Source organism: Rhinopithecus roxellana, chromosome 19, assembly GCF_007565055.1.
Source record: "Rhinopithecus roxellana isolate Shanxi Qingling chromosome 19, ASM756505v1, whole genome shotgun sequence".
In the NCBI taxonomy this organism is placed as follows: Eukaryota; Metazoa; Chordata; class Mammalia; order Primates; family Cercopithecidae; genus Rhinopithecus; species Rhinopithecus roxellana.
In genome coordinates this window covers 14,202,341-14,216,490 of record NC_044567.1, presented here as the reverse complement: position 1 = coordinate 14,216,490, position 14,150 = coordinate 14,202,341, and the positions used below count along the sequence as shown (strand labels likewise).

The following is a 14,150-nucleotide window of genomic DNA, read 5'->3' as shown; positions in this document are numbered from 1 at the left end:
GTGGTTTCACATGGTAGAAGCGGGTAGGGCTTTCTCTCTGGCCTCCCTTACAAAGGCACCAATCTCATTCCTGAGGGCTCTGCCCTCACAACCTAAAATTTCTGTATATTCTATGCCATGCTGAAGCTCAATTTACAACCCTAAGCTCCCACCTTAAGGTCCATACGTGCTCCTAAGGAAAATCCACCACAGCGCACTCAGTCCTCCCGTGGAGGCACCACTGCACTCTGCTGCAGCGTTCTTCCTTTCTAATAAACTTTCCTTTTCCAAACCTATACTGTTGTTGGTATAAGTTCTTTTTTTTGAGACCCCTCCCCCCACCCCAAGACATGCCGGTAGTCCCAGCTAGTTGGGATGCTGAGACAGGAGATGGCGCCACTGCACTCCAGCCTGGGCAACAGAGGGAGACTCCATCTCAAAAAAAAAAAAAAAAAAAAAGGATCAAACAGTACTAAAGACCCTATTATAAAAGTCTTTCACCCACAGTGTCCCTGAATCTCCCCCTCCCTCCCACAACCACTGTTTACAGAGTCTTAAATAAATAGATGATAATGTGTTACCTTGCTCAGTCCCTGGCCTGGAGTGCTGTGGTGCCATCTGGACTCACTGCAGCCTCGACCTCCCAGGCTCACGAGCCTATCCTCTCAACCTATAGCTGGGACCACAGGTGCATGCCACCATGCTGGGCTAATCTTTGTATTTTTTGTAGAGAAGGGGTTTTGCCATGTTACCCAGGCTGGTCTTGGACTCCTAGACTCAAATGATCCACCTGCCTCAACCTCCTAGGATCAGGGGCCACTACAATGGGCTAGACTTTTTTTTTGAGTCAGGATTTCGCTCTGTTGCCTGGCCTGGAGTGCAGTGTTGTGATCATGGCTTACTGCAGCCTCAAACCCCTGGGCTCAAGCCATCCTCCTGTCTCAGCCTCTGAGTAGCTAGCTGGGACCACAAACACAGGCCTCTGTGCCCAGATGATTTTTGTAGAGACAGGGTTTATCCATGTTACCCAGGCTGGTCTCAAACTCCTGGACTTAAGAGCTCCACCTGCCTCCACCTCCCTAAGTGCTGTGATTACAGGAGTGGGCCACCCCATCTAACACACCTAGTGCAGTCCTTCTAGAGAGTCAGCCACTCCCAGCCCCAAAGCAGTTTTATTCAAGCCCTCCCTGATCAGATAGGCAGCCTGACAAGTTGCATTGCCGGGGGCAGAGCAGCAAGAAACCTGCTCTGGGAGTCAGGAGTTCCGGTTCTAGCCCAGAGCTGCTTTCCTTACTAGTTAGTGATCTTGCCCAAGTCACTTCCTGTCTCTGGCTCTGTTTCCCAATCTGTGAAATTGTTACTGGAAAGGGGTCCCAATCTAGACCTTAAGAAAGGTGAGAGAGCGAAAATCACCTGGTGACCACTGAACAGGCCCCGGAGACAAAAAGTTCTTATCTGAGCAATTTAGATAAGGAGCAATCCAAGGAGCAAAGACACCTGTTGACCATCAAACAGGCAATCTGGAGGCAAAACTTGTCTGGAGAATTTAGAAGTAATCCCAGCACTTTGGGAGGATGAGGTAGATGATCACTTAAAGTCAAGAGTTCGAGGGAGCGGCACCAGCGGCCGGGCACCGTGCGAGGCGACGCCACAGGGCAGCGGCAGCAGCAGCAGCGGGGGCGATGGCGCCAGCAGGAGACGCAGCGGCGGCCGCAGCAGCAGCAGCAAGACGACTTGAGACGCGCCGCCGCCGCCGCCAGGCCGGGCCGAGTGTCGCGCGCCGAGGCTGGAGGGAGTCGTCGCCGCCGCCACCGCTGCCGCCGAGGTGACTGAGGAGAGAGGCACCTCCTTGCTCCCGCCGCCGCCGGACTTCAATGCCCAGCCCCCAGCTCGCCAGCGTTTTTCGTTGGAATATACGTTGCACATTTATGGCGATTCTGAGGGTGAGGGCAGACTTCTGCCAGGCTCAGCACAGCGTTTTCGCTGCCAAGTTAGCTTGGAAGTTCTATGTGCCATAATTAACATTGCCTTGAAGACTCCTGGCCACTGAGACTGGCCTCAGAAATAGTTGACTTTTTTTTAAATTGCAAGTATATTTCTTTTAATGACTCCAATAAAATTCAGCATCAAGTAAACAAGGGGAAAGTGACCTACACTGTTTTTTTTTTTTGGATACTGAGTCTCGCTCAGTTGCCCAGGCTGGAGTGCAGTGGCGCGATCTCGGCTCACTGCAGGCTCCGCCTCCCAGGTTCACCCCATTCTTCTGCCTCAGCCTCCTGAGTAGCTGGGACTACAGGCGCCCGCCGCCAAGCCCGGCTAATTTTTTTTTTATTTTTTGTAGAGACGGGGTTTCACTGTGTTAGCCAGGATGGTCTCGATCTCCTGACCTCGTGATCCGCCCATCTCGGCCTCCCAAAGTGCTGGGATTACAGGCGTGAGCCACCGCGCCTGGCCAACCTACACTTTTAACATGTGTCACTAGCGCCTAAATGTAGTAAAGGCTGCTGAAGTTTTGTAGGTAGTTTGATTTTTTTGGAGACTGAAGCTATCCATCTGCAGAAATTGAGGCCCAGATTGAATTTGGATTCAAGTGGACTCTAAATAATTTGCTTATCTTGAAGAGAGAAGCTTCATAAGGAATAACCAAGTTGAAGAGAGAAAACACTGATTGATAATAGGCATCTTAGTGGTCTTTTTCATGTTTTCTGCTGTGAAACAGTTCAAGATTGAATTTTTTTTTCACTTTTCCCATCACACATGCATGCTCACACTTTTTATTTGCCATAATGAACTGTCCAGCCCCTGTGGAGATCTCCTATGAGAACATGCATTTTCTGATAACTCACAACCCAACCAATGCTACTCTCAACAAGTTCACAGAGGAACTTAAGAAGTATGGAGTGATGACTTTGGTTCGAGTTTGTGATGCTACCTATGATAAAGCTCCAGTTGAAAAAGAAGGAATCCGCCGGGCGCGGTGGCTCAAGCCTGTAATCCCAGCACTTTGGGAGGCCGAGACGGGCGGATCACGAGGTCAGGAGATCGAGACCATCCTGGCTAACACGGTGAAACCCCGTCTCTACTAAAAACTACAAAAAACTAGCCGGGCGACGTGGCGGCGCCTGTAGTCCCAGCTACCCGGGAGGCTGAGACAGGAGAATGGCGTGAACCCGGGAGGCGGAGCTTGCAGTGAGCTGAGATCCGGCCACAGCACTCCAGCCTGGGCGACAGAGCGAGACTCCGTCTCAAAAAAAAAAAAAAAAAAAAAAAAAAAAAGAAAAAGAAGGAATCCACGTTCTAGATTGGCCATTTGATGATGGAACTCCACCCCCTAATCAGATAGTAGATGATTGGTTAAACCTGTTAAAAACAAAATTTCGTGAAGAGCCAGGTTGCTCTGTTGCAGTGCATTGTGTTGCGGGATTGGGAAGGGCACCTGTGCTGGTTGCACTTGCTTTGATTGAATGTGGAATGAAGTACGAAGATGCAGTTCAGTTTGTAAGACAAAAAAGAAGGGGAGCGTTCAATTCCAAACAGCTGCTTTACTTGGAGAAATACCGACCTAAGATGCAATTACGCTTCAGAAATACCAATGGGCATTGCTGTGTTCAGTAGAAAGAAATGTAAAAGAAGGCTGACTTGATTGTGGCATTTAGAGGGAACTCTTGGTACCTGGAAATGTGAATCTGGAATCTTACCTGTGTCATCAAAGTAGTGATGGATTCAGTACTCCTCAACCACTCTCCTAATGATTGGAACAAAAGCAAACGAAAAAGAAATCTCTCTATAAAATGAAGAAAATGTTTAAGGAAAAAAAAAAGGTTCAAGACCAGCCTGGACAACGTGGCGAAATCCCATCCCTACAAAGGTTAGCCAGGCGTGGTGGCATGTGCCTGTAATCCCAGCTACTCAGGAGACTGAGATAGGAGAATGGCTTGAACCTGGGTGGCCAAGGTTCCTGTGAGCGGAGATTGAAAAATAAATAAATAAAAAAATTAAAAAATCATACTTTCCTAGTATCTAAAGTCAGCATCTGATTCCAGGCCTCTTTCAACCTTTTTTCTTTTTTCTTTTTTGAGATGGAGTCTTGCTCTGTCATCCAAGCTGGAATGCAATGGCGCAATCTTGGCTCACTGCAACCTACACCTCCAGCATTCAAGCGATTCTCCTGCCTCAGCTTCCCAAGTAGCAGGGACTACAGGCGTGTGCCACCGTGCCTGGCTAACTTTTGTATTTTTAGTACAGATGGGGTTTCACTATATGTTGGCCAGGCTGGTCTCAAACCCCTGACTTCAGGTGATCTGCAAGCCTCAGCCTCCCAGAGTGCTGGGATTACAGGCATAAGCCACCGCTCCTGGACTAAGGTTGGCTATTTTTATGGTTATTTCTTGATTATATGATAAACAAGGGGTGGGTTAGTAATGAGTTTTCCAGAAGAGGGGTGGGGATTCCTCCCCAACTGAGGGTTCCTCCACTATTTAGACCATATAGTGTAACTTCTGGACGTTGCCATGGCATTTGTAAACTGCCTGGTGCTGCTGGGAGTGTCTTTAGCATGCTATTGCATTATAATTAGCGTATAATGAGCAGCGAGGACGACCAGAGGTCACCTTCCTGACTGTCTTGGTTTTGGCAGGTTTTTTTTTTTTTTTTTAATTTTGAGACAGAGTCTCACTCTGTAGCCTGGGCTGGAGTGCAGTGGCCGGATCCCAGCTCACTGCAACCTCCGCCTCCCAGGTTTACGCCATTCTCCTGCCAAAGCCTCCCGAGTAGCTAGTACTACAGGCGCCCGCCACCTTGCCCGGCTAGTTTTTTGTATTTTTTTTTTTTTTAGTAGAGACGGGGTTTCACCGTGTTAGCCAGGATGGTTTCGATCTCCTGACCTCGTGATCCGCCCGTGTCGGCCTCCCAAAGTGCTGGGATTACAGGCTTGAGCCACCGCGCCCGGCCGGTTTTGGCAGGTTTTGACCGGTTTCTTTGCTGCATTCCGTTTTATCAGCGGGGTCTTGTGACCTTTTACCTAGTGCTGGCCTCCTGTCTCATCCTGTGAGGAGGAAGGCCTAACCTCCCAGGAATTCAGCTCAGCAGGTCTCTGTCTCATTTTACCCAGCCCCTGTTCAAGATGGAGTCGCTCTGGTTGGAAACTTCTGACAAAATGACAGCTCCTGTCATGCTGCTGCTGCTGCCAATGGACAGCCTTTAACGTGTCCGCCAGCCCTGCTCCACGGCCGGCCTGGACTCACATGGCCCCATCCCTCCTCGAACCTCCTAGCCTGTTCCTCAAATCTGCAAGCTCTCTGCCTTCCCAGGGCCTTCATAAATGCATTTCTTCTCTCTGGAAGGCTCTTCCTTTCCCTCTTCTAGTCAATTCCTATTCATCTCTGAGTTTCAGATTAAAAGTCACTTCCTTTGGAAGTCTTACCCTTGCACTTCTTCGCAGCATCACAACTATGACGGAAATCCTTATTTCTGTAAGTATTTGGTTTCTAGGTCACCCCCCTGACACGGACGGTAGGGACCCTCTTCTCGTTCATCAGTAGGGCAGTAGCTATGGCAGTGCCTGATACAGTGCTCTGTGAGGGCCAGCGGGTCCCCCTCGGCCCTGGAGCCGGGGTCACACGGTCCCCACCGCAGGCGGTCACGAGACGCCCCCAAGGGAGTGTCCTGGGACCCGGAAGCCGCGACTCCTGGCCCTGAGCCCGGGTTTGGCCTTCGGGTACACGTGGCCGGAGGCCGGCAGCTGATTGGACGCGGGCCGCCCCGCCCCATGGCAGTAGCGGGACCCGCCGGGCTGAGACCATGGTGGCAGTGGCGGTGGCCGCGGCGGTGGGGGTCCTTCTCCTGGCCGGGGCCGGGGGCGCGGCAGGCGACGAGGCCCGGGAGGCGGCGGCCGTGCGGGCGCTCGTGGCCCGGCTGCTGGGGCCTGGCCCGGCGGCCGACTTCTCGGTGTCGGTGGAGCGCGCCCTGGCTACCAAGCCGGGCTTGGACACCTACAGCCTGGGCGGCGGCGGCGCGGCGCGCGTGCGGGTGCGGGGCTCCACGGGTGTGGCGGCCGCTGCGGGGTTGCACCGCTACCTGCGCGACTTCTGCGGCTGCCACGTGGCCTGGTCCGGCTCTCAGCTGCGCCTGCCGCGGCCACTGCCCGCCGTGCCGCGGGGAGCTGACCGAGGCCACGCCCAACAGGTACCGCCCCGCAGCTTCCCCGCGTCCGCCCGAGGCGCTCACCCCTTCCCTGAGCCGCTGCCACCCAAATCGGGAGGCTGAGCGGGGAGCGCTGGCCGGAAGGCCCAGCTGCGCCGCCTCCAGCAGCTGTGTGGCCTTGAGCCAGCCACTCTGCCTTTCAGAGCCTCTGCTGGCCCACCTGAAAAACGGAAACAAGACGCCTACCGTGCAGTGTTATTGTGAGGATTTGCACGATGATGGGCGTAGAATTTGTGGTGCACAATTGGTGATGAGTGAATTTTCTTCCGTTCCTCCCCCACCCTCTCTTTGAACCTGCGGACTGAGGAAGGACGCCCCCATCCTCCCACACAGGCCTGTGTTCCAGCGCCTGCCACACTATGGAGTGATGTGTCCACACAACTGTCCCCCGCCCATCTGTTAGACTGTGGGGGCAGGGATTCCCCGTTCCAGGAAAACACCGTGCAGAGGAGGGGCTCTGGCAGTGTGGCATGAAAGTGGAATATGCCCCCCAGATACCCGCCAGGCTAGAGGGCCCTGGGGGAGTACAGGGCGCGAGTGCCTCAGAAGCCCAGCCCAGGTACCTGGTCACAGCTCCACCTGGGGTGGGTCCCAGTGTGAAGCAGAAGGGCCTTGTTTGGAGCCCCTCCCCTCTCCTCTAGGTGGGGGATGGGGGATTTGTTCCAGGGCTGTGGACCCTCCAGGGTGGGATGCGCCCCTGCTCATGACACTGCCCGCAGGTACCGCTATTACCAGAATGTGTGCACGCAAAGCTACTCCTTCGTGTGGTGGGACTGGGCCCGCTGGGAGCAAGAGATAGACTGGATGGCGCTGAATGGCATCAACCTGGCACTGGCCTGGAGTGGCCAGGAGGCCATCTGGCAGAGGGTGCGTGCCCACTGTCCCCTCCCCACCCTCCTGCCTATGGCAGGAGCCACCCTAGATGTTTTCACCCGCCCCCCAGCATGGGCGCAGTGTCTCTCTCTAGAAGTGCTTTCAGCGTGCACAATGGCTCCGGCCTCCTGAAAACTGAGGCTTCCAGCCAGGCGCGGTGGCTCACGCCTGTGATCCCAGCACTTTGGGAGGCCAAGGCGGGCGGATCACGAGGTCAGGAGATCAAGACCATCCTGGCCAACATGGTGAAACCCCGTCTCTACTAAAATACAAAAAATTAGCCTGGTGTGGTGGCACGCACCTGTAGTCCCAACTACTTGGGAGCCTGAGGCAGGGGACTCGCTACCCGGGAGGTGGAGGTCGCAGTGAGCCGAGATCGTGCCACTGCACTTCAGCCTGGGCGACACAGCAAGACTCTGTCTAAAAAAAAAACAAAAAAACTGAGGCTTCCAGTTTGAGGAGTGGGGCTCCTTCCCCCATCTCCCCTATGCGGCCAATCACCTGGTCCCTTGGATCCACCTTATGGGCAGCTCTACATCTGCCTCCCTGCAAGCCTCTGCTGTGCTGCCCCGGCTGCTCCAGGCGCTGTTTAAGCTCTTCACACAGCTGCCCTGCCCTTCCGTCTGGCACCCTTGCTCATGAAGCCTTCTAAGGCCTTCCTCTTGGGGGAAAGCCCCTTTGTGCCCCATCTCCTCACCCATGCGACAAAGGTGACACAGTGAACTCACCTATTCACAGGTCTCTTTCCTCTGGGCTGTGGACTCCTTGATAGCAGGGGTCGGATTTTGTCTCAGTAGCCCTAGCGCCCAGCACAAAGAAGCAATGAGTGAATGGGGAAGGAAGGAAGGAAGGAAAGGAAGGGAAGGAAGGGAAGGAAGGAAGGAAGGTGAATATGTATCTATGTGTGGACCCTGCCTCCTCAGGTGTACCTGACCTTGGGCCTGACCCAGGCAGAGATCAATGAGTTCTTTACTGGTCCTGCCTTCCTGGCCTGGGGGCGAATGGGCAACCTGCACACCTGGGATGGCCCCCTGCCCTCCTCCTGGCACATCAAGCAGCTTTACCTGCAGGTAAAAGGATGGAAAAGGGAAGGGGCAGAATCAGTGATAGATGGTCACGGGCCCAGGAAAGGTGGTATTGGGCTGGTGGCCCTGCGGCTCTTAACTGAGGCCGGGGGGCTCCCCATAGGACAGCAGTGGCCATGCTCACCACCCTTCCTTCTGTTCCTCCAGCACCGGGTCCTGGACCGGATGCGCTCCTTTGGCATGACCCCAGTGCTACCTGCATTCGCGGGGCATGTTCCCGAGGCTGTCACCAGGTAAGGTTCCGCTCACCCCCTCCACTTAGCTCAGAGAGGGAATTTTATTCCCGTCTAGAACATGACTTAAAAACTTAAGCTCTGGGCTGGGCGCGGTGGCTTATCTCAGCACTTTGGGAGGCCGAATTGGGCAGATCACCTGAGGTCAGGAGTTCGAGACCAGCCTGACCAACGTGGTGAAACTGCGTCTCTACTAAAAATATAAAAATTAGCTGGGCATGGTGGCATGCGCCTATAATCCCATCTACTCAGGAGGCCGAGGCAGGAGAATTGCTTAAACCCGGGAGGCAGACATTGCGGTGAATCAAAATCTCACCATTGCACTCCAGCCTGGGCAACAAGAGTGAAACTCTGTCTCAAACAAACAAACAAACTTAAGCTCTGGATGTAGGCCTGTGTTTGATTTCTGACTCTGCTACTAACTAGCTGTGTGACTTCGGGCAGATGACATGACTGCTCTGTGCCTCAGTTTCCTTACTTGTAAAATGGAATCTCTACCCACTTGGCTGTAGGGTTTGTAATTATCTCTTGATCTATCTGTGACTTTGCACAGAGTGCTAGCAAATGGCAACCCTTATGAGTGGCAGCAGGGGTGCTCCAGTCCCTCCTCTCCTGCTCCTCTGTGCTTCTCAGCCATCCTCTCACATGTGGTTGGGGAAAGTCTTCAAGGCCCACCTGAGACCTCCCCTCCTTCAGGAAGACTTGCTAGTGCCCCCCCATGATGTCCTCCTTTGCACCTGCTAGTGTCTGGCTCCCACACTCTCACAGGACTTCATGTATGCCCATGGCCTCCCTGCCTGCCTCTTTGCCCCCATCACCAGGTGGCAGGAAACTTACTCATTCATTCAATAAACTTGGTCCAGCTCTCTGGAGCTGCCAGACCTGGCTCTGTGCTGGGTCCTAGGAGGTGGCAAGAAACATGCCCAAGGCCTTACCCCTGATAGGGGACATATGTTGGCTGAAGGATACAATGCAGTGACAAGGACAGTAATATATGTGGGTTCCCTTCTCCTCTGCCAGGAGAGAGGGGCAGGAAGGGCTCAGGGCAGAGCCCAGCCTTGAAAAACGAGTGTTGCTTAGACGCCATGGCTCATGCCTATAGTCCTAGCATTTTGGGAGGCTAAGGCGGGTGGATCACCTGAGGTCAGGAGTTCAAGACCAGCCTGGCCAACATGACGAAACCCCATCTCTACTAAAAGTACAAAAATTAGCCAAGCGTGCTGGCAGGCTCCTGTAATCTCAGCTACTCGGTAGGCGGAGGCAGGGGACTCTCTTGAAGCCAGGGGCGGAGACTGCAGTGAGCCAAGATCACACCACTTCACTCCAGCCTGGGCGACAGAGTAAGACTCTATCTCAAAAAAAAAAAAAAAAAAAGAATATTAAACGCCTCATGTTCTTACTCATAGTGGCAGTTGAACACTGAGAACACATGGACACGGAGGGGAACATCACACACCGGGGCCTGTCGGGGGGTGGGGGTCAAGGGGAGAGATAGCATTAGGGCAAATACCTAATGCATGCGGGGCTGAAAACCCAGATGACAGGTTGATGGGTGCAGCAAACCACCATGGCACATGTATACCTATGCAACAAACCTGCACGTTCTGCACATGTATCCCGGAACTGAAAGTGTGATTAAAAAAGAGAGAGAGAGAGGGAGAAGAGAGAGAGAGAGAAAGCAAGGAAGAAAGAAAGAAAGAGGAGTGTTGCTTGTTTCTGGCCATAGGAAGGGGACAGATGGTGAAAGTTTTTCAGAGAAAGTGGCCAGGGAAGGAGAGGAAAGGACTCTAGGCAGAGAGCACAGCCCGTATACAAAGCCATAGGGGCGAGAGCTGTAGAGAAGTTGGTGAGGCTGCTGAGGGGTTATAGGCCATGATGTACACTATGGTGGCTTCCATGAAATGTCTGAGCTTTTGCTTCCCACTAGGGTGTTCCCTCAGGTCAATGTCACGAAGATGGGCAGTTGGGGACACTTCAACTGTTCCTACTCCTGCTCCTTCCTTCTGGCTCCGGAAGACCCCATATTCCCCATCATCGGGAGCCTTTTCCTGCGAGAGCTGGTCAAAGAGTTTGGCACAGACCACATCTATGGGGCCGACACTTTCAACGAGATGCAGCCACCCTCCTCAGAGCCCTCCTACCTTGCCGCAGCCACCACTGCCGTCTATGAGGCCATGATTGCAGGTACAGTGCTTGGGGGAGGTGGGAGAGCCCCCCAGACCCTCATAAAGAAGGGAGTAGCAGATGTCAATAGGGGTAGGCAGAGGGACTGGAATAATGCCTCGCCATAACACACAGCACTTTACAGTTTACCAGCACTCGTACACATGCGTCGTCTCGTGAATCCCACTGTGGTTGAGAGGTGAGCTCTGGAGGCCGACAACCTGGGTCACACCTGGCGCTCCTATTTCCTGGCCGTGTGACTTATGACTTCTGACCTCCTTGCCAGTATCTCATTTGCTTTCCCTGTAAACAGGGAATACCTCATAGGTAGAGTGACCCCTGGCCCAGAGCGAAGGCCACTAAGGGCTAGCGATGAACAAGGACTTTGTTTGGTCTCTGCGTGGTTGCTGAGGTAGGCACTGCAGGCAGGAGGTGAGTGGATGCGCCTAAAGGCACTAAGTGCCCATCCTGCTACAAAACCGTGAAGCCAGGGCTCCTTCCTGCCACTTACGAGGAGTGGAGGGGAGGGCGCCCAAGTCAGGAATGACTTAGTGGAGAGGCATCTGTGTTTCCCAGGAAGAGAACAGATCAGCTTAGCCTTTCTTGAGCAGCACTGCTCTGATGTGGCCCAAACCAGCAGCAGCAGCAGCACCCCAAGCTGTGAGATAGCAAATTCTGAAGCAGAAGCTACATTTTTTTTTTTTTTTTTTTTTTTGGGACAGAGTCTTACTCTGTTGCCCAGGTTGGAGTGCAGTGGCACAATCTCATCTCACTGCAACCTTCATCTCCTAGGTTCAAGTGATTCTCCTGCCTCAGTCTCCCGAGTTAGGACTACAGGCGCGCACCACCACGCCCGGCAATTTTTGTTTGTTTGTTTTGAGACGGAGTCTTGCTCTGTCGCCCAGGCTGGAGTGCAGTGGCATGATCTCAGTTCACTGCAACCTCTGCCTCCTGAGTTCAAGCGATTCTCCTGCCTCAGCCTCCTGAGTAGCTGGGATTACAGGTGGCCTCCACCATGCCTGGCTAATTTTTGTATTTTAGTAGAGACAGGGTTACACTATGTAGGACAAGCTGGTCTCGAACTCCTGACCTCAAATGATCCACCCACTTCAGCCTCCCAAAATGCTGGGATTATAGGTGTGAGCCACCTCCCCTGGCCAATTTTTGTATTTTTAGTAGAGACAGCGTTTCACCATGGTGGCCAGGCTGGTCTCAAATTCCTGACCTCAGGTGATCCGCCCACCTCGGCCTCCCAAAGTACTGGGATTACAGGCGTGATCCACTGTGCCTGGCCTTGATTTTGTTTTTGAGACAGTCTTACTCTGTCACCCATACTGGAGTGCAGTGGCACAATCTCGGCTCACTGCAACTTCTGCCTCATGGGTTCAAGTGATTCTTGTGCCTCTGCCTCCCCAGTAGCTGGGATTATAGGCACCTGCCATTACCCTAGGCTAACTTTTGTATTTTTAGTATAAACAGGGTTTCCCCACATTGGCCGGGCGGGACTGGAACTCCTGGGCTCAAGTGATCCACCCTCCTCAGCCCCTCAGAGTGCTGGGATTACAGGTGTGGCCGCCCCCCCCTCAGCCAGGAAGCCCCATGTGTTTTGTTTGTTTGTTTCTCTTTTTTTGAGATCGAGTCTCGCTCTGTCGCCCAGGCTGGAGTTCAGTGGTGCGATCTCGGCTCACTGCAAGCTCCGCCTCCTGGGTTCACACCATTCTCCTGCCTCAGCCTCCGGAGTAGCTGGGACTGCAGGCGCCCGCCACCACGCCTGGCTAATTTTTTTGTATTTTTTAGTAGAGATGGGGTTTCACCATGTTAGCCAGGATGGTCTTGATCTCCTAACCTCGTGATCCACCTGCCTCGGCCTCCCAAAGTGCTGGGATTACAGGCGTGAGCCACTGCGGCCGGTCAGGAAGCCCCATGTTTTAAGGAGCCCTCTGGGTAACTCTCATGTTCCCCCAAGCTACTGAACCCTGTGCTGGAGTTTCCAGAAGGAAGCGATAAGGACAGGGCAGCGTATGTGCGACAGAGCGTCCCGCTGGTGGGGGTCACAGGAAGCCATGCCCTGGGATAGAGAGAGTCGTCTGTAGAGTGGGGTGAACATTCCCTGGCCCCTCTGTCTCATCACTCCTCTTCTCTGTTCCCCCCACCTTCTGAGCACAGTGGATACTGAGGCTGTGTGGCTGCTTCAAGGCTGGCTTTTCCAGCACCAGCCCCAGTTCTGGGGGCCTGCCCAGATCCAGGCTGTGCTGGGGGCTGTGCCTCGCGGCCGCCTCCTGGTTCTGGACCTGTTTGCTGAGAGCCAGCCTGTGTACACCCGCACCGCCTCCTTCCAGGGCCAGCCCTTCATCTGGTGCATGCTGCACAACTTTGGGGGAAACCATGGTCTGTTTGGAGCCCTGGAGGCCGTGAACGGAGGCCCAGAAGCTGCCCGCCTCTTCCCCAACTCCACCATGGTAGGCACGGGCATGGCCCCCGAGGGCATCAGCCAGAACGAAGTGGTCTATTCCCTCATGGCTGAGCTGGGCTGGCGAAAGGACCCAGTGCCAGATTTGGCGGCCTGGGTGACCAACTTTGCTGCCCGGAGGTATGGGGTCTCCCACCCAGACGCAGGGGCAGCGTGGAGACTACTGCTCCAGAGTGTGTACAACTGCTCCGGGGAGGCCTGCAGGGGCCACAATCGCAGCCCGCTGGTCAGGCGGCCATCCCTACAGATGAATACCAGTGTCTGGTACAACCGATCCAGTGTGTTTGAGGCCTGGCGGCTGCTGCTCACATCTGCTCCCTCCCTGGCCGCCAGCTCTGCCTTCCGCTACGACCTGCTGGACCTCACTCGGCAGGCGGTGCAGGAGCTGGTCAGCTTGTACTATGAGGAGGCAAGGAGTGCCTACCTGAGCAAGGAGCTGACTTCCCTGTTGAGGGCTGGAGGCATCCTGGCCTATGAGCTGCTGCCGGCGCTGGATGAGCTGCTGGCAAGTGACAGCCGCTTCTTGCTGGGCAGGTGGCTGGAGCAGGCCCGAGCAGTGGCAGTCAGTGAGGCCGAGGCCGATTTCTATGAGCAGAACAGCCGCTACCAGCTGACCCTGTGGGGGCCAGAAGGCAACATCCTGGACTACGCCAACAAGCAGCTGGCGGGGCTGGTGGCCAACTACTACACCCCTCGCTGGCGGCTCTTCCTGGAGGCGCTGGCTGACAGTGTGGCCCAGGGCATCCCTTTCCAACAGCACCAGTTTGACAAAAATGTCTTCCAACTGGAGCAGGCCTTCGTCCTCAGCAAGCAGAGGTACCCCAGCCAGCCACGAGGAGACACTGTGGACCTGGCCAAGAAGATCTTCCTCAAATATTACCCCCGCTGGGTGGCTGGCTCTTGGTGATAGATTCGCCACCCCTGGGCCTTGTTTTCCACTAACTCCAAGCCGGGGCAGGTTCCAGGGCCTGGAGCTGCACAAGCATCACAGGATAACCCAGGCCTGGGAGGAGGCCCCATGGCCTGCTGGTGGGGTGTGGCCTGGGGCGATTGGAGGGAAATGAACTGCCCTCCACCACCAACCAAAGTGTGGGATTAAAGTACTGTTTTCTTTCCACCTAAACTGATGAGTCCCCTGGGTCTGTC

The 14,150-nt window shown here is 54.4% G+C and overlaps 2 protein-coding genes across 2 annotated transcripts; both read left to right on the top strand.

The window, feature by feature from the left end:
• The first annotated feature begins 2,725 nt into the window (after window positions 1-2,725).
• LOC115894841 (protein tyrosine phosphatase type IVA 2-like) lies at window positions 2,726-3,792 on the top strand. Its single transcript, XM_030923566.1, has 2 exons — window positions 2,726-2,940; window positions 3,266-3,792. The coding sequence occupies exons 1-2, from the start codon at window positions 2,766-2,768 to the stop codon at window positions 3,592-3,594; spliced, it is 504 nt and encodes a 167-aa protein (XP_030779426.1). The 5' UTR covers window positions 2,726-2,765; the 3' UTR covers window positions 3,595-3,792.
• A 1,722-nt stretch (window positions 3,793-5,514) lies between these two features.
• Window positions 5,515-14,124, top strand: NAGLU (N-acetyl-alpha-glucosaminidase). The gene is given in 7 exon segments (XM_010386115.2): window positions 5,515-6,132; window positions 6,134-6,162; window positions 6,900-7,047; window positions 7,977-8,123; window positions 8,286-8,371; window positions 10,299-10,555; window positions 12,701-14,124. Coding segments are annotated over 7 exon segments (2,232 nt in total). The 5' UTR covers window positions 5,515-5,778; the 3' UTR covers window positions 13,912-14,124.
• The last annotated feature ends 26 nt before the right edge of the window (window positions 14,125-14,150 follow it).

Bases quoted from the DNA above. Each gene is read 5' to 3' on its own strand.
- LOC115894841 (XM_030923566.1), top strand. From the start codon at position 2,766: ATGAACTGTCCAGCCCCTGTGGAGATCTCCTATGAGAACATGCATTTT. The intron at 2,941-3,265 runs GAATCCGCCGGG...AAGAAAAAGAAG, and splicing joins AGCTCCAGTTGAAAAAGAAG to GAATCCACGTTCTAGATTGG.